At 41.6% G+C, this 23,022-nt stretch overlaps 1 protein-coding gene across 2 annotated transcripts in view; it reads right to left on the bottom strand.

The window, feature by feature from the left end:
- The window catches only part of CCNYL1 (cyclin Y like 1), a gene marked incomplete at both ends in the record, with an annotated part of 34,234 nt that extends 17,703 nt beyond the window's left edge, over positions 1-16,531 (bottom strand). For both annotated transcript variants that reach the window (XM_084250491.1, XM_084250492.1), the window contains 3 exons: positions 3,325-3,359; positions 5,600-5,674; positions 16,306-16,531. In XM_084250491.1, coding sequence (XP_084106617.1) covers positions 3,325-3,359; positions 5,600-5,674; positions 16,306-16,531 — 336 coding nt within the window. The remainder of the gene's footprint in view (positions 1-3,324; positions 3,360-5,599; positions 5,675-16,305) is intronic.
- Between the last annotated feature and the right edge of the window lie 6,491 nt (positions 16,532-23,022).

Here is a 23,022-nt window from a genome sequence, read left to right as displayed (position 1 = left end):
TCCTTTATGGTTAAAGCCTTGCCATTGCTGCTGGCTCACCACCTCAATAAACCACACTGACATGCATAAGAATATAAAAAAGCGAAAAACACTGTTGACAGTAGAGTGTGTTCATGGGTATTATTTCAATAGACAGGGACAAAGAACAGTATTTATCTTCATTCATTCAGCACTGATGGTAGAGAAGAGGGACATTTACAAAAGATGGCAAGGCTCACTTACCAGTCTTAAGGTTCAATGGCCAAGAATGTTAAGTAATCATACCTGAAAGTCTCGGGAGTCACAACCCAAACTTGACCACCAAAGATCAAGTGTCTGTCAAAATTCTTCTCCGACCCACTGACTTTCCCCCGTGGGCCTACTGTCTCTTATTTTAACCCATTAAAAAGTAATACTGCAGGTCACGTCTTTCCTTTCACTCTTTTTACAAGTCAAGTTCTAGATAAGTTTAGGAATTAATGACATAATAACTTAAAAGTTTCTAACATTTTATGCACCTAAGAAAACTTTTCCATCTCTGTTGCATATTAACAGGATGATATGGTAGGATTCGTGGTTTGCATAGAATTCTTAATCAAGGCCTTACTACAAAAGGGTAATATGTCAGTTACAAGTATAGCCAAAAGTATTCTCTGAATTAATGTCATTAATTATATTGAATTAAAACCTTAAACTTAGACTTACACTTAAATATAGGTTCTATGTTTGAGTTAAATACGGTGGATGGACCACAAATCTATTTCTTCTCGTCTTCCTTTCAAAGAGTATCCTCTCATTAAAGGCATTTTAAAAGGTTAACACACAAGATGAGCAGATGATTTTTAATGGTTTGAAAGATGAAAAGATCAGATAAAAGAATGATAACTGCATGGCAAAACAGTGGAGGCACAACCTTGGTGCCCAAGAATGTCACTTGGCCGGACAAAGAGAGTCAATTTGTCTTTTTTTTTTTAAATAGAGGCATGTTTATTTATTTATTTATTTGTTTGTTTGTTTTGTTTATACATGCACTGGGTACAGTCAGAAGCGTGGGAGGGTGAGAGAATTCACCAGAGCCAGAGCGGGGAGCAGAGCAGGCAGAAGGACTGAAGTACACTGCTGAGGGGAGCAGCGGGCCGCAGGAGAGGTCTGTGCGCCATGTGGGACCCTCCTCCTGTGGCTGGGGAGCAGCCGGGGATCGAACCGGCGCCGCAGAGGCTGCGGGCAGGTTCGCAACCCAGCGCTCAACCGCTGCGCCACCGGGGAGGCCCGAGAGTCAATTTGTCTTAAAGAACCCAAGGCAGGCTCAGAATTCAGATGCTTGACCCCCAAATACATGCAGTTAACAAGTTTTGTTCACTCATGGTGAATAGATTTTAAGACACTGCCAGGGACCACTGCACATTTCAGGGAGGCCTCCAACAATCAAGAGAGATCAAAACAGTAAGACTGATGAGCAATAGAATTCAAGAGCAAAGGAAACAAAAAAAAAAAATATCTTAAGACACCCTCAGAAAGATAAAAAATTGCATTAATGAGAGAGCCAAATGCTATTTAAAAATGTAACAGAATATAAAAACTCTTGTTTTCCTTTTTCTTCTATGTGGTATGCAAGTAATCAGTGACTTGATGCCAAGGCCACTGAGGCTTGGGAAGCAAACCGTATAGGGATACCCCACATAAAGCATGGCTGGGCCCAGGCACTGCAGAAGGCAAAGGAAGAGAGGAACATGAACTACATGGGCTATTTCCCTCCTGAAGTTCTTTTGTAGAATCTTTGCCTAGCTCTTGAAAGCCCAGGAGAATTCTGTAAGTTAAAAATAAGAAAAAAACCAAAGTATTCAATAGAAGGGCCAACGTATACAGTCAAAGAAATCTCCAGAGGCAGAAAAGACAAAATGGAAAAAAGGAGGGGGGACAGGGAAATTAAGAGATCCATGCAGAAGTACTGGTCTAAAAGGTCCAACATTTGAATAAAAGGAATACCCCCCCCCCAAAAAAAAGACAGAGAAAATAGCAAAGAACAAAAAATTTCACTAGCAGGGTCTGCAGATTTAAAGTCCAACTGAATCAAAAAGGTCCATAATAAAGGATATGAAATTGCAGAATCCCAAGGATTAAAGGTACTAAACGCTTGCAGAGAAGGAAGGGGTTAGGAGGGGGATGATTATTATTATTTTATGTACAATACATCATACAATGTCAACATATTTAAGGACACAGTAAGAAATCAATAAAGTGTCTCTAGAAGTAAAAATTAGTTTCAACCTAGAATTCTATACTTTATCAAATAGACGTTTCAGAGAGGTTTTGATCTCCAAAAATGTCTGTCCATGTGTCCTTCCCCAGGAAAACGTGCTCCAGTAAAAACAAGAGCGTGTAACAAAACAGAGGGAAAAAGAAACTAGGATGTAAGGGATCCAACACTAGAGAGCAGTTATGTGAGATCCCAGATGACTTCAGAGATATCCCAGGAAAAGAGGCATAGAACAGGCTTAGGGAAAACCCAGCCTTTACTGGAGTAGAATTGACAAAAGGCTGGGGAAGGTTTTCACCAAGGAAAAAAAATGGAACAGAGATGTGTTTAAGTAGTTGGAAAATCCTTTTGATAGGCATGTGACAAATGTTGTAACATGGGAGGGGGGGCAGGGAGAAGAGCTGTTAGAAAACAGTGAATATAGTCGAGAAATTAATTCAACCACAACAAAAGAAAAATGGGAAAGAAGGGAGACCAGCCAAGGCGCTACTTACTGCATTTAGCTGTGTGAGATGTTGGCTAGGAAAAAGAGGATTGGGTTATCCTGGAAAAGTGCAAAAGTGCTCAGATTTCAAAAATATTTGGAAAAACAATGAAGGACATACAAGGAGGAGACACAGACAGAATGACATGGCTCCGCAGTCAACAATATCTGTGAAGTTATAATAACAAACACGGATTCTCATTTAGTAAAAACTGTGATATATGTTGAGGGACCAAAGGGAGGGAAATAAGGTCATGTGGAAGTGAGGAAGCTGAGCTTTCATTTGCTATGACAGAAGTCAATAGACAGTGCTAAAAAGTAACACATACTATACTTTGTTACTTGGGATAAAAATAAGATTAAAAAATTGAGGCAACATATTTTAAGGCAGAACTTTATACCACAACCATGCTACTAAACTTAAATACCAGAACGCTCAAAGAATGGGCACTACTTTCTTGTATACATTTGATAACTAGGAAAATAAAATCTACAAAAGAGGTCCAGGCTAACTGTATTGGGTCCATTATACTTTTCAGGAATCATGGCAGACATACTTTTAATTCAAACTGTCAATTTCTTAACTTTTCAACTGTTTACTTACATGATTTAAATGGTTGCTCTTCCTCTTTTCTCGCACTAAGAATAAAAAAAATTAACTGATCAATTCTGATACAAATGCCATAGAAAAATAAAAGTAGTTGCTAATTATCTGATGGATTATCAGTATACAAAGTAAGATGAAATTTCATTCTATTTTTAAAGTAATTTCCAACAAAATTTATAATTTAAGTCACCTTGCAAGATGAATCTCAAAGTAAAATCTAAAAGCTTAATTTTAAAACAAAAAAAAACCCTTAGAGTGTGAGAACAGAATGATGCTTACCACAAGAGGTGGGGTGGGGGTAGGAGAAACTGGTGAAGGTAGGTGATTGGATGGTGGCAGATGGTAACTAGACCTCTGGTAGTGGATGTGGTTTCATACATATATATGTCAAGGTACAACATGTAAACCATGTTACCTCAATTAAAAAAATTTAATTAAAACTTTTATATTCTGAACTAGCAGGTATTTGATATTACATACAAATGAAAGATCTCCACATACAAAACAAAAGAGCAAAGCAAATTAGGCTAGGTGAAAATTTTAGCTAGTAGTAAAATTTACTTGTATATCTGAACTGCTGCCCAGTAGTATTTTCTTTTCTTTTCTTTTTTTTAAAGATTTATTTATGCATACAAGAGCTGGGGTACAGGCCAGAGATATGGGGGGCGGGGGTGGTGGTGAGAGGATTCACCAGAGACAGAGTGGGGAACAGAACAGGCAGACTGACTGAAATACACCACTGAGGGGAGCATCGGGCAAGAGAGGAGAGGTCTGCTGCACCATGTCAGCCAGCCGGGGATCAAACTAATGCTGCAGAGGCTGCAAATTGCTTCATAGTGTGGTGCTTAACCCCCTGCGTCACTAGGGAAACCCCTGCCCACTAGTATTTTCTAATTCTACACTTATACACCGCTTACTTTAATTACCAGGATCTAACAGGTGACAGTTCCAAGAACCAGTTTCTGGCCAAGAACTAATCTCTTCTAGATGCATCAGTAGCTCTGGAAGCATCCAGACTTACACTTACAGGGAGTCTACTAAAAGGTCTTACTAAAAAAATTAATGGGTCTTTAGACAACTGGCAATTAACCTATCTTGTTACTAAAAGGAGTGTGCAAGCCTAATTCAACGTATCTACAACACACAACAGCATCTTGCTTTAACAAAGATCGGAAGAATGAAAGTTCTGGAGACAGTTTGGGCAACACATTTTCCCACAATGCCCCAATCTCCTCTCCCCCACCCCCACCCCAGAGCTCAGGACAGGCAGCAGAGGCACACATTACTTATGACTGACTGACAGGGGATGGGACAGTTTTTTTGTTATTGTGTCCATAGTCTATATATGAGAAGCCCATGGTTGTGGAAGAAACTGCGAACTATAGGAACTCTAACCAGAAAAGAGCTGCTCAAGACAGACAAAGTATACCAACACTGTGAAAATGCACATTAGACACCCCCCTCATTTTTTTATTGTGCTTCATTTCTTCAAATACTATGGAACCCTGACTTTTTGCATGCCTGCTGCTATAATCAACTGAAAGATTTGGTTATATGTGGCTTTTCTTTAAGCAAATAACTAGATAAAACAAAAATGTTAGGAAAGTTAAGTAAGCAAGCAGGAAAACTAAAAAGCCCATAGTTCTGGATTCTCACCCTAAAGCAAGCAGAAATAGTTTCCAGTTACACCAGTTTCACAGGCCAAGGCTAACCTTCTGGGAATCCAACAGCGCAGGTTTGCTTTGCTATGTCCTGGCACCGCATTACATTAGAATGAGAAAATTTTGAACAGCTTAAAGTTCTGAGTATCATAAATCTGGACTTGAAACTGGACTCATGTGATTGATCACTGTGTAAAATGGGGCCAAAACTATAGATTCAATCCCCATATACAAATTCATTTTCATTTGTTCAAATGAAAACTGTCAATCTAAATCCTACCATTTGTCTTTAAAACCAGACGAATGCTCTTTGGAACAAGGGGAAAAGGACAAAGTAGTATGTAGAAATAGACCACATCGAAATCATGTGGCCAATTGGCTGTGTTGATAAAGAGGTGGCAAAATGTGTAAACAGATAGACTATGTGTTCTCTTCACTAAAGCAATAACTAAAGGAAAGTATTTCACCACATAGTAAATTAAATAAAACAAGCGAATACACAAAAAAGTGAGACACTTAAACCAATGCACGAATTCTTCTAAATACTTTCTAATAGACAAAACAGAAACAGTTTTCACTCTTTTTCTCAGAGGAAAAAGAAACAGTCTTACCATCAGTTTGAGATTTGCTCAGGAAAATTGTGCTTGCCCTTGGATGGTCAGAAGGGTTTGACTCCAAAGCTAAGTCTGTAAAGAAAGAAAAGGTTTGATAATTTAGTTGAGTAGAGACATGATTTTTTTAAATAGCTACACATCAATTTTAATTACTTTTAATAGTCTTGGGAAGAGATTTTAGTAATGATAAAAAGACAATTTTAGAAAACAAAAATTCTGGTGGGAAATAGCAAAATTAAAGAATCTCTCTACATATCTGTAGAATAAAAACCAGATTATGTCTTTTTCTTTAACTTGCACCGAAATGCAACTTTTACATGAATCATGTAGGCCTTCCCCTTCCTACTTATCAATCAAAAAATATAGTCATCCTCCTTTATGCTGCTATTACTAGTACATTCCAGGAACAGTCTCAAGAAAGAAGTTATGCTGTGACCAATTACTGTCAGATACCAGCTAATATATTAAATATGCCAAAACCAAGTAAGCTGTTTTTGGCAAATGTCCTTAAAACAATCAAATGGCTCATTTTAACTCCATTCAACAAATGAACTCATTTAATTAGCTGTGCTTTATTTGGGGACTGTTGATTGCAGCAGATTTAAGAGGATTGCATAAAAGTTCAATGTTCTAATCTATAGGATTATGTCTTCCATGATAAGTTATGTCTAATTTGTGCCCTCAATTTCCTGTTAAACTGTAACTTCTTCCTTCCATGCCATGTGAATTAATTTGGGGTTTCAATAACAGTACTTTCTAAAGCAGACCACAGGGCTGCTTGTAAATATTTCAGCTGTACCTAGTGTAAAGGGAGGTAGGGAGGTTGTCTGCTGGCAGTTCACTCTGCACCAAGATGGAGGTAGCATAGTCCTTTTAGTCAATACAGGAGAGGTCCTTGAAGTTTTATAAAAGAAACTTTGCCACCATATGGGATCATAACATAATCACTAAAAAAGAAAAACCACCTTATGATATTTCTCAAAAAGATTCACCTCAAATCACTTAACCAAACTTGTAAGAAACTGGACCAAGATCCAGAGAGACTTGGTTAGGGCATTATTTCCCAAACAACAAGTAATAATTATTCTATTTTATATATATGGGGTTTTGGTGATCAAATTGAAATATACTATATCCCTGGCTCTTAGAGAATCAAAATGCACATGTAGTAAATACTAGCCCAGCATTTCACAAACTTACATGAAATTACTTCCTATGATAAATACATATAGAATCTTATATGAACATAATTTGGGACCTCCTGATGTAATAGGGATCTGAACTATCCATTTTTATGGTACAGCTAAAACTAGAAATTTACATAGCTAAATCAACTGCTCTGTTCATGGAAATTCCTTCACTGAATTTGAATTTATTAAGCTACTTTTGAAGAAACTGTGCTATTCAACATTTTTATGTAAAGGACTCAAGAATTATCCCCCCACACACACATATTTGAAAAATGAGATGTTAGCTATTTGAAAAAAAATTAACTAACTCAGTTGTGCAAAGTGACAAGTGGAGACTTTCACGGCTGCCTATAAACTAAGGTTTCTGAAAGATTCATGACTACTTCCTACCAAAAAGAAAGCAAATGTACATTTGAATCTGAAAAATAAGTAGAAATATTTGTAGAAATAACCATATTATGTGTCAATACCTATGGTATGATAAAGTTTAATAAGTTTCAATAGAAGTCCAGGAAAAGGTAGTAGCAAAGAGGAGCAGGCTTTATTTTTTTAATAAGATTTATTTATGCATACAAGAACTGGGGTACAGACCAGAGGTGCAGGGGGTGAGAGAATTCAACAGAGACAGAGTGGGGAGCAGAACAGGCAGATTGACTGAAATACACTGCTGAGGGGAGCAGCGGGCGAGTCAGGAGAGGTCTGCTGCGCCATACGGGTAGCTCCCTGGCGGGGGATCGAACTTGTGCTGCAGTGGCTGCAGATAGTCTCATAGGCTGCGTCTTAACTCCCTGCGCCACCAGGGAGGCACGAGGAGCAGGCTTTAAACACACACACACACACACACACACACACACACACACACACAAACTCCCTTCCTCCCTCCCCACCACCTCCTTCCAGCCAATATATGCTACTATGGATCTAACTACAAAAAAAAAAAAAAAAAAAATCAAGAAGACTGGGTTAAATAGATGACAACATGCAAAAAGAAAACAAAATCATCCCAAGTGACAAAAAAAAAAAAAACTGGCACTTTCTCTACCACCCTAGAGTTCTAGGGTGCCACATGACCCAGGGCTGGCCAATCAATCACAGTTGCCCTGGTACCACCTAAGAACCAGCTGCCCTGGTACCACCTAAGAATCAGAGGAGAAAGGCAGAGCTGTAGGACCCTTAGCTAATCTGGAGTGGCCACATGTTCCCCAGGCCATCGTGAGAAGTTAGTCTTTTTCAGGAGAGATCAACAGAGAACAGAACAGATAGTTCTGAGATTATTTAATTCCTGGGTTAAGCAGTGCCTAATTTACTCCATAAACTTCTGTTATTCAAGTCAATAGATTTTTAAAATTCTAAGCTATTTTGAGATAGGTTTTCTTTAACCTGCAACTAAAAGGGACCAGGTTAATCAGCAGTACAGCTGGTCTCATTAAAGGTGGGGTTAGTAAAAATCAGCTGCTCATTTCTTTAACAGATATCATGAAGAGAAATTTCAAGAATCAAAATAATGCTTTACAATGACCCACAAACTCAAAACCATACTTTTCGTTTCTTTTCTTACACATCTTTAAAAATAGCTCTAATCCATGTACAACTTAAGACCTGCTTTGTTACTGACAAGTGATACCCACACTGCAGTATACTGATTGTTCAATGAACACATAATGACCCATCAAGTGTTGTTCCTTTAGCTACCCCTATTGTTGGGTTTTAGGTACTTACAAAGTTCTTAAAACAGCACGAGAAATTCCAAATATATAAAAAAATTTCCACATACATAAAAAAGGGGCTTTTAAAATATATTTTAAAATTGCTTTAGAAAAAAATCTTCAAAAGTGGAATGAATGGACCAAAAGGTTGGATCATATTCATGGCGCAACTGTAGTGCTACACTGCTCTCTAAAGAAGATGGGGTCTGATCAGCTACTCCCGTCACACTAGCTTTACAGCTCCTACACCATCTTGGAACACTTGAAAAAAAATCCTACTAATGTGAATGGGGGACCTCACTGTGGCCCTACTTGGTATTTCCTTGATTACAGTTTGGCCATTTTCCACTTCTGACCATTTTTCACTTCAGTGAGCTGCCTATTATTTATATCTACAAGGGCCCTAATGTTGCATGAGGTTTTCAGAAACATTAATCATCTTAAGCCTGCAACATTTTCTATATAATTTGCATGTTTTGCTAATGACAAATACCACTGTATTTTATAGAATGAATATTTAAGCCATTAGACAAACTCCAAACAATATTTCTGCAGTCTCCATTAACTCTTTTCCAAGAGCCTAAGGAGTCTAAGATAATTGCACTATACTACTGTCACTGTCACAAAGGTATGATGACCAACTATTAAGCAAAACATTATATCATTCCCCACCACCCCCAACAAGCACACATGTATGCATGCACACAAAATGATTTAGAGAGATGTCAGGAAATTACTGTGCATCTTACATGTGAATCCTCCCTAAAATTATTTCTTTAGAAACCTCGAACAATGTTTTAACCTAGGAGAAATATTCTTGAGCTCATGATTAGGGGTTATGAATTAAAACTGTATTTTAAGACTCATCACTTTTGTATTATCAGTTCAAATTGCAATTTAATTTGACAGCATGATAGACTCATGCAGGAAAAGTACAACTTCAAAAAAAAATTATGCTTGAATCTTAATATAAACATTCCTCAGAGAAAGAATCTAAAACATCACTTGACATTGAATACTGCTTTCCTCTAATTTAAGATCCTATCAATTGTAAGATCCATCTCAATTGCAAATTATTAAAAATGTGAAAATACAGACAACTTAGAATAAATGAAATGTACTAATAAAGGCTGTGTTAAAAATATGCAATCACAAACTGTAAATAAATGACTTTTCCTAGTCAAAATGTTAGAAGAGGGTAGTGACCAAGAAATCTGAGAGAAGCAGCATATTTCAGAGATTTCAATGTGTTACAATTAAACAGAAGATGTCAGCAGTTTCTAGGCTAGCTGCTGGGTACCTGTTTACTCACTGGCTTCTGCACTGACTGAACTGCTCTATCATTCCTAGTCTATATACTACATTCCTTCTGTGGCCAGTAACACAAACAATTTAAGCCTTACAATGATAATGGAAATTTGTGATTTTTCTGTCATAATGTCAACACTTTTCACCCCAAGTCAAGGTAATTCCTACCTGACAGCCTTGGGTAGGTCTCCTCTCCAGGAGATACACAACCTATTCCTATGTCCCCCAGCCTACAGCCTGCCTGCATCTGTTTTCCTAACTGACAATTCCAACTCTGGCTTCCAAGCCACTTCTGTATCTGGCTTTACCTTGGATTTCAGTCTGGTCTTGTTTTAATTCTCAATCCATGTTAGTGACCATGACTAAGATGTGACATTTCACAAGTGAAAGTATACCTTCCTTCCTTCACATACTTCTAAAAAGCACTTTGCTTGATTTCTTGGATTTTTAAGAACATTTCCAGTTTGCAGGTTACTTCCATTTAATTCAAATTATGCAAGTTTGCTGCCTTAATCTAAAAACTTACTTTAACACACACACGATGCCATCCAAAGAAAGCCTATAATCAGTCATTCTATAAATTTTATTCCTATAAGCCATATATCCTTATCTAGCAAGTTGTTTTCAATCTTGAACAGTTTGATTTATACCTGAGTCTTTCTCCTCATTTGTAAAAGATACAATTCCCATACTATCTTGAGGATCAAGTGAAAAGCAAGACATATACACTATGGAAATAAGTGGCAAAACAAAGCCTTTGCAAATTAATTCAAAAGCAAAAGGTGAACATTTAGCATTTTCTTGGGAAGTATACAAAAAATATTCACTTATTACCCACACCCAAATATCTTTACCAAATATGTGTTCTGGTTACCCACTATAGGAACGGGGTTAATAGCAAGATTTTCTTCTAGTGCTTTTATTTTTAAAAATAAGAAAAAACATATTATCCCTGCTTCTAGCATGTAATTACTCTTATGCCCTCATTTTGCTTTTTTCAGGTAATGTATCCTGGAGATGTCACAGCCATAAAAGAGAGCTCTCATCCTTCTTCAAGTGTTTTTGTTTTACCAGTCCCTTACTGGACATGAATTATTTCCAATATTTTGCTATTGAAAATAATCCAATAGGGCTTCCCTGGTGGCGCAAGGGGTTAAGCGCTGCATTGTGAAGCGATCGGCAGCCTCTGCAGAGTTTGATCCCTGGCCAGCCAAGCGAGCAACCCACATGGCGAAGCAGACCTCTCCTGTCTCCCCTGCTGCTCCCCTCAGCAGTGTGTTTCAGTCAGTCTGCCTGTTCTGTTCCCTGCTCTGTCTCTGGTGAATCCTCTCACCCCCAACCCACCCACCCCACATCTCTGGCCTGTACCCCGGCTCTTGTATGCATTAATAAATCTTAAAAAAAATAAATAAATAACATTAAGTTACCTACACAGCATAGCATTTAAAAAAAAAAGAAAATAATCCAATAACAACTCTGACTGTGCTTTCATATTTGCAGGGTACATCTTCAGGATAAATTCCAGGAAGTAGAATTTCTGGACTCAATGTATCTGTAGTGTTGTGAAACTGTGCCAAATTCCCCTTCATGAAGTCAAACCATTTCACATTTCCACCAGCACCAAAGAAATGATGTGTCAAGTTTCAAGAAAGAAAACTAGAGTATAGTTTTATTTTGCATTTGTGTGTGAATTCATGTTAAGGGTCATCTGCATTTCTTCCTGTGACTTGTCTGTTTTTGTTACCTATTTTTAGATTCACTGAATTTCTTCATATCAGCTTATATTTTAGATCCTCGTAGTCTTTTGTTCAAACCACTATTGGCTCTCACATGAACCACTGCACCAGCCTCCTAACTGGCCTCCTACTTCCAGCTTTGCCTGTACTACAATTTATTCTCACAAAGTAACTAGTCTGATTTTTTCCCCCTAAAGAATAAGCATCACCACCCCCCCTGCATATAATCCTCCAGTGCTTTCCCATTACAGTTAAGACTAAAATCCAGCTCTCCTGTCAAAGGCCCACTAGGCATACAAGTGGGAGATTCTACCTATTCCTCCTGGAATCCTTTTTACTCTGCTGCAGCTAACCCAGTTGTCTTAACCCACACATAACCACATTCCCATATGAGTAATTCTGCATGAAAACCTCTCCTCCCACATTCTCACATAGTTCCCGCTCACTTTTTGGCCTGCTCACATGCCATTTAAGGAGAACAGCCGTCTTTAATCAGCCCATGTAAAACTGCCCTCCTTCCCAGTCCATTACCTTCTTCTATTTTCTTCCCAGCACCTCATTACCTGACACTGAGAATTTATGCCTTCTCTATTCTTAAGCTCCCTCTAGAATACAAGCACCTTGGATAGGGTAGAGGCTTTGTCTTGAACACCTCAGTCTATTCTGCACCTGGAACAATGTTCAATAAACAGCCATTTCAGTGCATTCAAAGTCAGTTAAGTTTCCCACAATTTTCTTTTATTGCCTAAGATGTCTTCTAATGCTATCTTTTGATTTGTCATCTAAAACTTTCAGATCTGTTAAGAGTGGTAGTGAGACAGGCTACTATCAAGAACCACAAAAACCTAAAAAAGGTACTCTATGGTTCAGATAAAAACCAATAAAATCTTTAATTTAGGATAAGAAAATTCAGGGTAGTCATTTTGATTACAAAATGACTAAGCCCGTGAACAAAAGTTACAAGACAAAGTAAGTACAGCATTTGAATTCTATAGGCAGGTATAACTCATGAGTTTTAATCAATGTGCCCAGAATAAAAGTACTGTCATGGTAGTGTATATGGTTTTACTATAAAAGACACCAAACTAAAAAGAGTGGGTAAATGATGACTGAACCATCTGATGGTTCAGAAAACAGTTATTAAAAGGCATGTAACAGATAAGCATTAGCATGGGAATACATCCTGGGGAATTTGCTAGGTATTAAGAACCTTTGGCCTGTACCCCAGTCATCGCTTTAAACAAAAAAACAAAACTTATAAAAGCTGCATATAGGGCAAACCCATTTTTGTAAAATAAACAAAATGCTATTTTCATACACATACAAAGGTTCAGGAAGAAGAACACCAGAACATTAGAGGTTCTGCATATTCTGAATATGCATGAATGACTTTTTAAAATTTTCTAAATTGTTTACCTCAAATGTTTAATAGTATCATCAAGAAAGAAAAAAAAAGGTCCTCCCTGATGGCATAAAGGGTTAAGCACAGCACTGCAAAGCTATTCGCAGCCTCTGTAGCAAGAGTTCCATCCCCGCCAGGGAGCAACCCACATGGCGCAGCAGACCTCTCCTGTCTCGCCCACTGCTCCCATCAGCAGCGTATTTCAGTCAGTCTGCCTGTTCTATTCCCCGCTCTGTCTCTGGTGAATCCTCTCACCCCCTGCACCTTTGGCCTGTATCCCAGTTCTTGTATGCATAAATAAATCTTTAAAAGAAGGGAAAAAAAAAAAAGATTTAGGATAGTTACTGGAAAGAGCTCTGTTGCTCAGCTTTTTCCAGATCATACTGCCAATTTGTTCCCTGCCCTCATGTCTCAGGAGGTAGGGGAGAGAAAGGGATATTTGAGAGTACCTTTAGTCAATAAATTAGCAAAGTTCCTAAGGTTAGCACATAAAAGTCTATTGGAAATTTTGAGTAATAATAAAATTGGAAAAGAAGTCTTCAGTATCTTAGTTTGTGTCAAAAATACCACTGTCAGTTATATCAGATATACTGTTAAGAAAAAAGCAAGGAAGAAAAATACTTTTGAGTCTATCTGAAATCTATACTAGGTTCGTAGGAATATCTCTTTGAAAAAATCGCTTGAAGAAGCCAGGTTTTTCTGAAATATTTCAGAATGAACAAAGCAGAGCATCATTTATGTATGATTTTGTCTAAGTAACCAAACAATTCTTCATTGTAGAAAAGTAAAAATGTTTTACATTTAAGTAGGTTTTTTTTATTTCTGTTTCCAGGGAAACGGATATAAAATTGCCTGAAATAAAGATATTGAGAGCAAACTTTCAACGTGCTGCACTTTAAATTCGGCGTTCTGACTTGTTTCTATGGAAACTTAATAGACAAATGCTGAAATTGAGGTTTTTCTTATCACTTTATTGAATGCCAAAGATTTTTAAGAAAAATTAAAATAAAATTTAACTATCGTGCTAAACAAAAAGGTAACTTCTGTACTCACGAACTTTATTTTTTTCAACTTTTTGATTTATCATAACCCAACGCTTTATGCTTGGTACCTTACCTGCCCTCTTACCAGTTTCTCTTAAAAGTCCCTCTGTTCAGGACATTCTTTTTTTTTTTTTTAATTTTTTTTTTTATAGAGGCATGTTTTTATTTATTTATTTGTTTGTTTGTTTGTTTATACATGCACTGGGTACAGTCAGAAGCCCAGGAGGGTGAGAGAATTCACCAGAGCGAGAGCGGGGAGCAGAACAGGCAGAAGGACTGAAGTACACTGCTGAGGGGAGCAGCGGGCAGCAGGAGAGGTCTGCGCGCCATGTGGGACCCTCCTCCGTGGGCAGCTTCGCAACCCAGCGCTCAACCGCTGCGCCACCGGGGAGGCCCAAGTTCAGGACATTCTTAATTCCAATTTGAGGTCAGGAGAACAAACTCTTTAAAATATATCAACCCATTTACTGACTGGTCAACTGAGACTACTTCATCACCACTACTTTTTATTCTTATCCATTATAATGAATGTATACAGGATGTGAGTTGTCCAAAATAAACTATGAATGGAAATAATCAAGCCTGGAGAGTAAGTTCTGAGATAAGTCTACTTTATGGATAAACTATAAAGCATAAGATGCACTCTTTACAGAGTTTTTAAGCACCCGAAGAACAGATTTTGTGTATCTACCAGCTTCTGTGTCAGTCTCTTCTGTTCAGTAGTTGTTAGTTATTTCAGATCTAAGTCGCAGCTTCTTTATCAGTAATACAGGGAGAACATAGGTGGTCTTATTTGTAGTTGGAAGGGCCAGACGAGAGATACATGAAAATGTGTAGTAAATCTTAAAAAAGAATTATATAAAGGAACTGTTTTGGTCTCTCATTTAACACTACCCATCTACTAACTAGCTGACAAAATCGTTAAGAGACTTACTTTACAGCACCAAAATGAGCAAAAGTTTGCAATGCTTTGTGTTTAAAGGTGCAAGCAATTAACTTACATAATTTATTCTTTCACAGTATTTGTCTATCCTGAAAAATGAGAACCTCCCAACTACAAATCCATGTCCATCAGATCGGTGAATGCACAGGCCTAAATATTCTAAATTTAAAAAAAAGAAAACCCAACCGAAGTTTAAAAAGGAGAGCCATTTCCTCTATAGTAATGAAATCATCTCTGGCATAGAAATCAAACAAACGGGACATTCCAGCTTTGACATTTTCATGATACAATGTTTTCTACTTCAAAGAACAGTCTTCATTAAAGAGCCACGTCATTACCCAGAATTATCTTTACCTAGTCATCCCTTTCCAAAATTCTAGAGGAAAAAAAAAAAATCAAGACACTCCTCGCCCTCTCTTCTCCCCTCGCCACGACCTGGCCGTTTTGTCAGACGAACAGCATTCTCAGAGCTGAACGGGATTCTCGGCGGGGAGAGGCGGAGGGGGGTGTCGGAAGGAGACTTGGAGACACGTTCTTGTTTTTTCTCTTTTGAAACTTTTGACCAAATGTCTCGCGAACCACCCCACCTCTCTCCTTTTAAGCGGTCTGTTAAGACCCAGAAGCAGGACTGAAGACATCTGGGTTTTCAAGCGAGTATTTTCAAGTCATCACAACTCCCCGCAGGTTCTCCTTTGAATTAAATAAATTAAAAAAAAAAATCTAAAACCTCTTTCTCTGCAGCCCTGGCACTAACATTTCACCCCCTTCAAAAGCATTTAAAGTCCCCTCTCCCACCATTTCCTTTCTACCCGTGCTCAATGTACAACTGGGCGGAATAAAGCAGCTTTCATCGAGGCGACCGAAACATCAGCCGACTTTCAGACACCGAGTCCTAAGTCCCTCTCCACTCTGAGTTTTAATAAACCCTAAAACATCTGCGTCTCAATCGCCGCGAAGCGCCCAGCACCTAACGGGCGGGGAGGCAGGTGCCATGCAGCCCTTACCTGGTGGCCTCACCTGGCTGCCAACTGCATAGAGAAGGGGGAGGGGGGGGGCGCGCACTCTGCAGTTGGGGTGCTCTTCGTGGAGAAAAAGGACAGAATGCACGAGGAAAGTCTCCCGTCCCGAGGGACGGGCAAGCAGAGGGTCTCGGACCGGGTTTGAGGGGAGTTCGAGGCGGCGGGAGCCCGGGAGAAGCCGGCCCAGCGCCGCCGCCGCGGAGGGAGGGAGGGGGACGGGGACCAGGACGGGGGCGAGGCGGGGTGGGGACCCCGAGGCCGAGCCGCCCCGACCCCGGGGCTCGGCTCCGGGGACGCCGCCTCGGGGCTCGCCCTCCCGAGGGCCCCGCGGGCGGGCGGCCGGCGGCGCCTCTCACCTTCCGGCATCTCGCGGTCGCTGATGTGCTGCAGGTGGTGGCCCTCGCCCGCCCCGAGGTCCAGCTCGGCCGGCTCCAGCGCAGCCGGCGCCGGCGCCACGGCCACCGCGTCCCCGGCCGCCGCCTCGTAGATCTCCGCCTCGGAGTCCGGCGCGGCCGCCTCCGCGCGCCGGCCCGGCTTGGGGCTGGCATTGGGGGACACGCAGCAGGACGGCGTGTTCCCCATGGGGCGCCCGCGCTCCCCGCCGCCGCGGCCGGCCGCGCTGGCCCCCCGACTCCGCCGCGCTCAGCCGCCGCCCCCTCCCCCAACAATGGCGAGGCCGGCCCCGGGCGGCCCCGGGCTGCGCCGGGGGAGCGCCGCGCCCGCCCGCAGGCTCGCCCTCGCCCGCGGTCCGCCCCGCCGCCGCCGCCGCCGCCGGGCCCGGGCAGGGCTCCGGCCCCGGCCGCACCCCCGCTGCCGCGCCGCCGCCACCTCCCCCGAGCCAACTAGTCTGTCAGGGCGGCGACCAGGCCGGCTTATTTAAAAGGGGTGGGGACCCGCGGACGCGGCGCGGCGCAGCCACTGCCGGGGGAGAGCGCGGCCGCGGCTCCTCCTCCTTCCGCAGCCGCCTCCCGAACTGAAGGCCGCTCGCCCGGCGCGCGCAGGCCAACCGGAGCGCGCCCCGCGGTCACCTGGTTGCCGGGGGCCAATCAGCGCCTAGAGCCCCCGGCACGCGCCCGCCCCGCCGCCCGCGCACGTGACTCGCCATGCCCCGCCCCCGGCCCGCGGCGGCTCCGCCCCTCGCGCCGCGCGCGCGCTGGGGACTCGGGTTTCCATTCATCGGCGGCAGCCCCGAGCCCCGGGTCGGGCGGGGAGCGCGGCGGGCCGTGGCGCGTCAAAGTCGCCCCGGCTCGGCGGGCTCTTCGGAAAGCCGGGGCCGGCGAAGACCCGAGTTGGTGAGCCGCTCGGTTGTCCGCGGTCCGACAGCTGACTCGTTTGATGGGTTGCCCCCCGAACTTAGCGCCCCCTGAGTAACGTTGACCGTTTCCTTGAATAAATGCTCCTCCTCGCCCGCCCCCCCAAAAGTGTGAATAGGGTCACCCGCAACTTGAGCACGGCAAACCCCCCGCCCCGAGGCCCCGGTCCTACGCTTAAAAAAGGGCTGTGGCGGTGAGTCTGGGCTGGGACAAGTCACCCCGCCACGTCCCCTTTAGTCGGAAGGGACCGAACTCGTCCCGCCCAGCTCGGAATTGCTGGGATGCACCAGCTCGATTTTCCTTCCTGCTTGAGGGGGCTTCCAGGTTTTCCTTCTTGCGCCAACAACGACTAAAACACGATTTTCTTAAACAAAATTGAGCATCATAAAATGGGGTGCCGAGGTCCTGATTTGATGAAGATGACAGTAAACACTCGGCAGGATTTCTATGCGCCCGGCCCGGTGCCAAGCGAGGAATTCATTTAATCCCCCTCAATAATCTTTCGGTTGAAGAAATTGCGACGCAGAACTTCAATAACTTACCCCAGGTCACATGCTTGCCCAGGGGTGGAGGCAGGATTTGATTCCGTATAGTCTGGATCCCCACCGCTCTATCGTGATTATCAGGAAACAAAGTAGAAGTATAACTTGGGAGGAAGTGACATTGTGTGTCAGGATTTTCTTCCTTAAAGTTAGGACAAGTTTTTGATGTGGGTTTTAAGATGTTTCCCTTTTATTCAACATGAAGTTCCCCCGTGCACCAGGCACGCTCGGTGTGAAACACTCCTGTCCTCCTTGAGCACTGACAGATGAGAAAACAAAGTCTTAGACCCATAGATTGTCAGAGGTCACACTGCTGGAAAGTGTTTACATCTGGGATTCCAACCTAGGTGTGAATGGAACCTAGGTTGAGCTTTCTACTAAAATGTGGATGCTGGTATGAAGAGTTTGATTTTTGCCTTGGAAACATGAGACCAGTTGAGTGGTGTGAAGTGCAGTTGAGTCAGGTCTGCAGTGAGATCAACTCTGGACAAAGAGGACAGAGACTTATTATTCATCCAAGAGAAGAATGAGGCTTCCAATTAAAGGCCGTGGAAGTAACAGAGGGGAAAGGATTCCAGAGCATTTGGGAGGGAGAACAGAAGTCCTTGGTGGCTGGAAATTGTCAGAGGGGAGGCCAGATGGGCACTATGGAATCAAATTCTGCCTCCACCCCTGGGTGGAGTTCTGGCTGGTGACTGGGTGGAGAGTGGTGGCTTACTTTCTCCTAGATAGAGAATGCAAGAAGAGGAATATATTTGGGCTCTGGTAAGTGAAACATGGAAATGGAACTGTCTGGTTGAACATGGGAGATAAACCTCTGTAGACTAAATCCGTTTTGTGTTATCCCCACTTATGTTTTTGAAAAAAAAAAAAAAAAAAACCCCACATATTAAACCAAACCCAAAAAAGTAATTGGGTACATTTCCTCAAGTGGAATATCACTAAGAATATCACATTTTTTAGTGATTATTTTCATGGACCAAGTTGCAATCTATAGCTTTAGTAAAGGAGGCGTCCAGTGTAAAGTAAAACTGTTAAGTGAAAACACTTAACGTTTTGTTGACATGAGAATATATAAAAGTAATTGAAACCACTGGCACTGAGAGATTGCCTTGAGAAGATATGTATACTAAGAAAGAAAAAGGAGACTTCGAGAACAGGGAGATTTAAGTGACATTTAAGTGAAGCCTGCAAAGTGAACAATGGAAGTATTGATCAGGAATGGTCGATCACATGAGGCGGGATCATATCTGCTTCTTATTTCTGTAACAGCAGCATCTAGTTCAGGACATAATTCCCTAAACAGGACATAATTGGGGAGGGAGGGAAATCTACAAATACTATTAACTGTGGCAAGTAGGTGGGGGGCAGGGGGTGCGTGTGAGCTGAACGGCAGGCAGTGAGTAAAGAAAAGTGGATTTGACAAACTGAAGGAGAGGCTTCCTAAACATTTGACTAAAAAGAGAGACATACAATGAAGGATGCTTTTTGTTAAGATTAAAAAAAAAAAAGTGAGTATATTTACATGTTAAAGGGTAAGAGTCAATGGAGTAAAAATAAAGTTGGAAGTTAGAGAAAGAAGAAATAATGGAGCAAGTTCTCCATGAAGGCAGGAGTGAACGCACTCCAGAGCAGGCATAAATTAGCTTTGCGCTGAGAGGAAAGCAAGGGAGGAGAAAGGACCTAGGTGGTCATAGAGACATTTCTGGTAAAGGAGAGGTTTAGGAAAAGCTCATCTGATGACCTCTATTTTACTCTATTTTAATAGATTTCTGTTTGGAAAGCTGCTCTGGGTCAGAAAGGACACCATGCACAGAAGGATACACTTCAAAATGCTCCATATACCTAACAAAAACCAATTAATATCTTTCCTTGAAGATGTGGGAAGATTGGAAGAGCCATAACTAGGGCCTCCCTGGTGGTGCAAAGGGTTAAGACGCAACCTACGAAGCTGTCTGCAGCCACTGAGTTCTGTCCGCACCAGGGAGCTACCTCCATGGCGCAGCAGACCTCTCCTGACTTGCCCACTGCTCCCCTCAGCAGTGTATTTCAGATCTATCTGTTCTGCTTCCCACTCTGTCTCCAGTGAATCCTCTCACCCCCCACCCCACACATACACCTGGGCCCGTACCCCAGTTCTTGTATGCATAAATAAATATTAAAAAAAAGAAGAAAAGAGCCATAACCAAAGACCTCCAGTGTAAATATTTACGTCAAAAGGTAGCAGGTAGAGCTAATTACTTTCCCCAAGTGGTTAAAAGAATTGCAGCAACTTTTGAGGAAAAGTGAATAGGAAAAAAATGACATGTAATTGCAAAAAGTATGAAACTTTACAAATCTTTTAATCACAAGACCAAAAAAATAAAAAATCTAGAGGCAGTGTCCCGCCTTTATTAAAAGCATAGTAGCAGGAAAAGTTCCCCTTAAAAATCTAGAAAGCAGGGATATTTAATATTTAATTTTTTTAAAGATATAAATAAGGTCTGGGGACAAAAATAAGCAAATCACTGTGGAATGGGGAAAGATTCATTGAAGCTCAGTTTCAGTAAACATCTAGTGAAATCCTTAAAACCTAGTGACTGCATTCCATGACAATAATATTGCCTGAAATCTGAGAACTGTCATTAGATACCATTTTGGATAATTCTTGTAAACTTGAGGCAATGCCTAATATTAAGTTACCAAATAATGCCCACATTTAACAACACCACCACCACACACACAGAGATACGAATACTCTTAAGAATTACAGAATTTTAAACTTGCTTAGCAGAAAAATATTGATATTGTTTAGAAAACATTTTGTTTGAAGAGAACACTGGAGAGAATTAAGGAAAAAAAAAAACAAACATCTTTCCCTGACGTTGGCAATTCTGGGAGAACAAAGGGAAGCAAGTAAGTGGAATATGATTTGAATTAAGAGTTTGACTCAGAGAACCTGAGACCTTGTGTATGCCTGAGAGGATTTTCTGATTAGGTTTTTACTTGGTTCTGAAATAAATTCATTCATTTTATTCATTGAATTCCAGTCAACACCTGAGCCCTTACCACCTGCCACACACTTTTTAGGTGCCGGGATGTTGCTTTGACCAAGATGAACAAGGACCTCACTCTCGTGAAATTTATCATCTAGTGCTTGGGGTGCGGGGGAGCAGTCAACAGACATATTACCCAGCATTCCTCAAACTCATGGTCCAGGATGACGACTACCAGAGAACAGAGTGGAAGAAAAGGAGGGAGAATTTTTTTCAGGAGATCGGCATAGTGCAATGTTTGCATCTCATTGGCTTAAAAAAGTGTAGTCATTTGACCACACATAACTGCAAGGCACTCAAAAATATAATCATATAGCTGAGAAACCAAGCTGAAGGAAAAACTGGATATTAGAAAGTCACTCGCACACTATGCCACAATCCATAAGGAAAGACTAGACAAGTTTCAACTTAGAAGTAAAAACCACCATGGATAAAATTTCATAGGCTTTTGCAAATATATGAAAAACTTACACAATGAGTTCTGCAATGATCTTTTCCTAAAAGGACAAAAGAAATGGAGACAAGTTAAACTATGGAAAGAAACTTAGATACAAAACAAAAATATTAAAAATTACTATTATACCTGATTTGATGGGAAACAGCCTGACTTCTCACAGTTCTGATTTCTGAACATTATAATCTGTATTTTTTTTCCTAACTGGAGCATTCCATGGTGCTGTTACTATCCACAGCCTCTTCCACCTGCCTCTTCCATTTGTTCTGAATTATTCTCCCACCTTTGTTCTTCTCACAGCATGTAGGTTGGCTTCTGCCATGTGAGTCAGTTGAGATGAGAATGCTAATTTATTTGAAATTATGCTCTGAAAGAAATTTTAAAAGTCTGTTAGTTTGCCGTACTATCAGGATATCTTGTTCTCAGTGGACAGGTCAGTTCTGGCCCCAAATGTCCGCTGTGATTCAGTTCCAAACATCAGGGCATGCTATGAAGCAAGTTCTAGGAAGAACCTACCGTTTTAAGCCCATGAGTTTCCTTTTGCCTTCCTGGGTCCTTTAGTCCTCACTGTCTTACAGTTTCATTGGTCTGGGTTCTAAATGAAATATCAAATCTTTCTCAGCCCACTGCTGGTGCTTCCTCAAGTCACTTCCAAGTAGGGCAGAAGAGCCTTTCTTTCTGGAAATGTCTTGCTCAGTTCCTACTTTTCTAGTACAGATGTGTAGGGTAAGGAAAAATGTCAGGCTTTTCTGCCCTCCCGCCATCAGGATAGATGATGGATCCTTGTCCTGAATGCATGCCTGATGGCGGGCACCAGGAATAGGGTGTGGGCATAGGTAGATGGGATTCACCTGGGCTAAGACTGTGCTTTTAAGGTCGGTGTCACGGGGACGCCAGCAGAAGCCAAGAAGCCGAGAACGAACAGAAGCCGAGAGAAGAAGAGAAGGCCGGAGAGCCCAGATAGAGTGGAGACTTGCTGGGGGCGCCGGGAGGCCTGCCAGCCTCCTGGCCCCCCCAGCACCCCTGCCTGCCACATGGGATTACCTGGTAATCCCAATAAAAGACCTGCAAAAAACCATTGAGGACTCTGACTCCTCCTTTACCAGGTCTGCTGGATCCTAGAAAACCTGCTCAGTGGCCATTCCTGCCCTTTACAAGATGTCAGCTCTACTCCCAGCTCCAAAGACTAAACCAGGACCGCACATAGCTAGTTCCCCAAGAAAGCTACCCTCCTACAGTTAGAAAATAAACTAACCGCCCTAAATCCACTTTGGAACACATTTACTTTCAGAAATTTGCCATAGTTAGGTTCATTTTGTGACATCCCAACTAATATGTTTGAAAATAAACATATACATTAAATCCACAGAGAAGAATAGGGGAAATTTCCTAAAATCTACATGCTAGGAATATCACATTTCTGGAAATTCCTTTGATAGAACAACTTAGAATACTTGTTTGCAGCAAATGAGGTATTCTATATAAAATGAACCCACTGCATGAAAACAAGGTTTTAAATATTATATTGTTACTTTTAACTAGCAATTTCCATGTAAATGTTCACCATGAAGAGTTTTACATGCATAAACTAATACCCACAAACATTCCATGATCGGGGCCTCCTTGGTGGCACAGGGGTTAAGTCTCAGCGCAATCAAGCTATTGCCATTGCAGCCTGAGTTCCATCCCCAGCCAGAGAGCTAACACAATGGCGCAGCAGATCTCTCCT

This window comes from Talpa europaea (genome assembly GCF_964194135.1).
Source record: "Talpa europaea genome assembly, chromosome: 1".
Lineage (NCBI taxonomy): Eukaryota > Metazoa > Chordata > Mammalia > Eulipotyphla > Talpidae > Talpa > Talpa europaea.
This window is presented reverse-complemented; position numbering and strand designations above follow the sequence as displayed.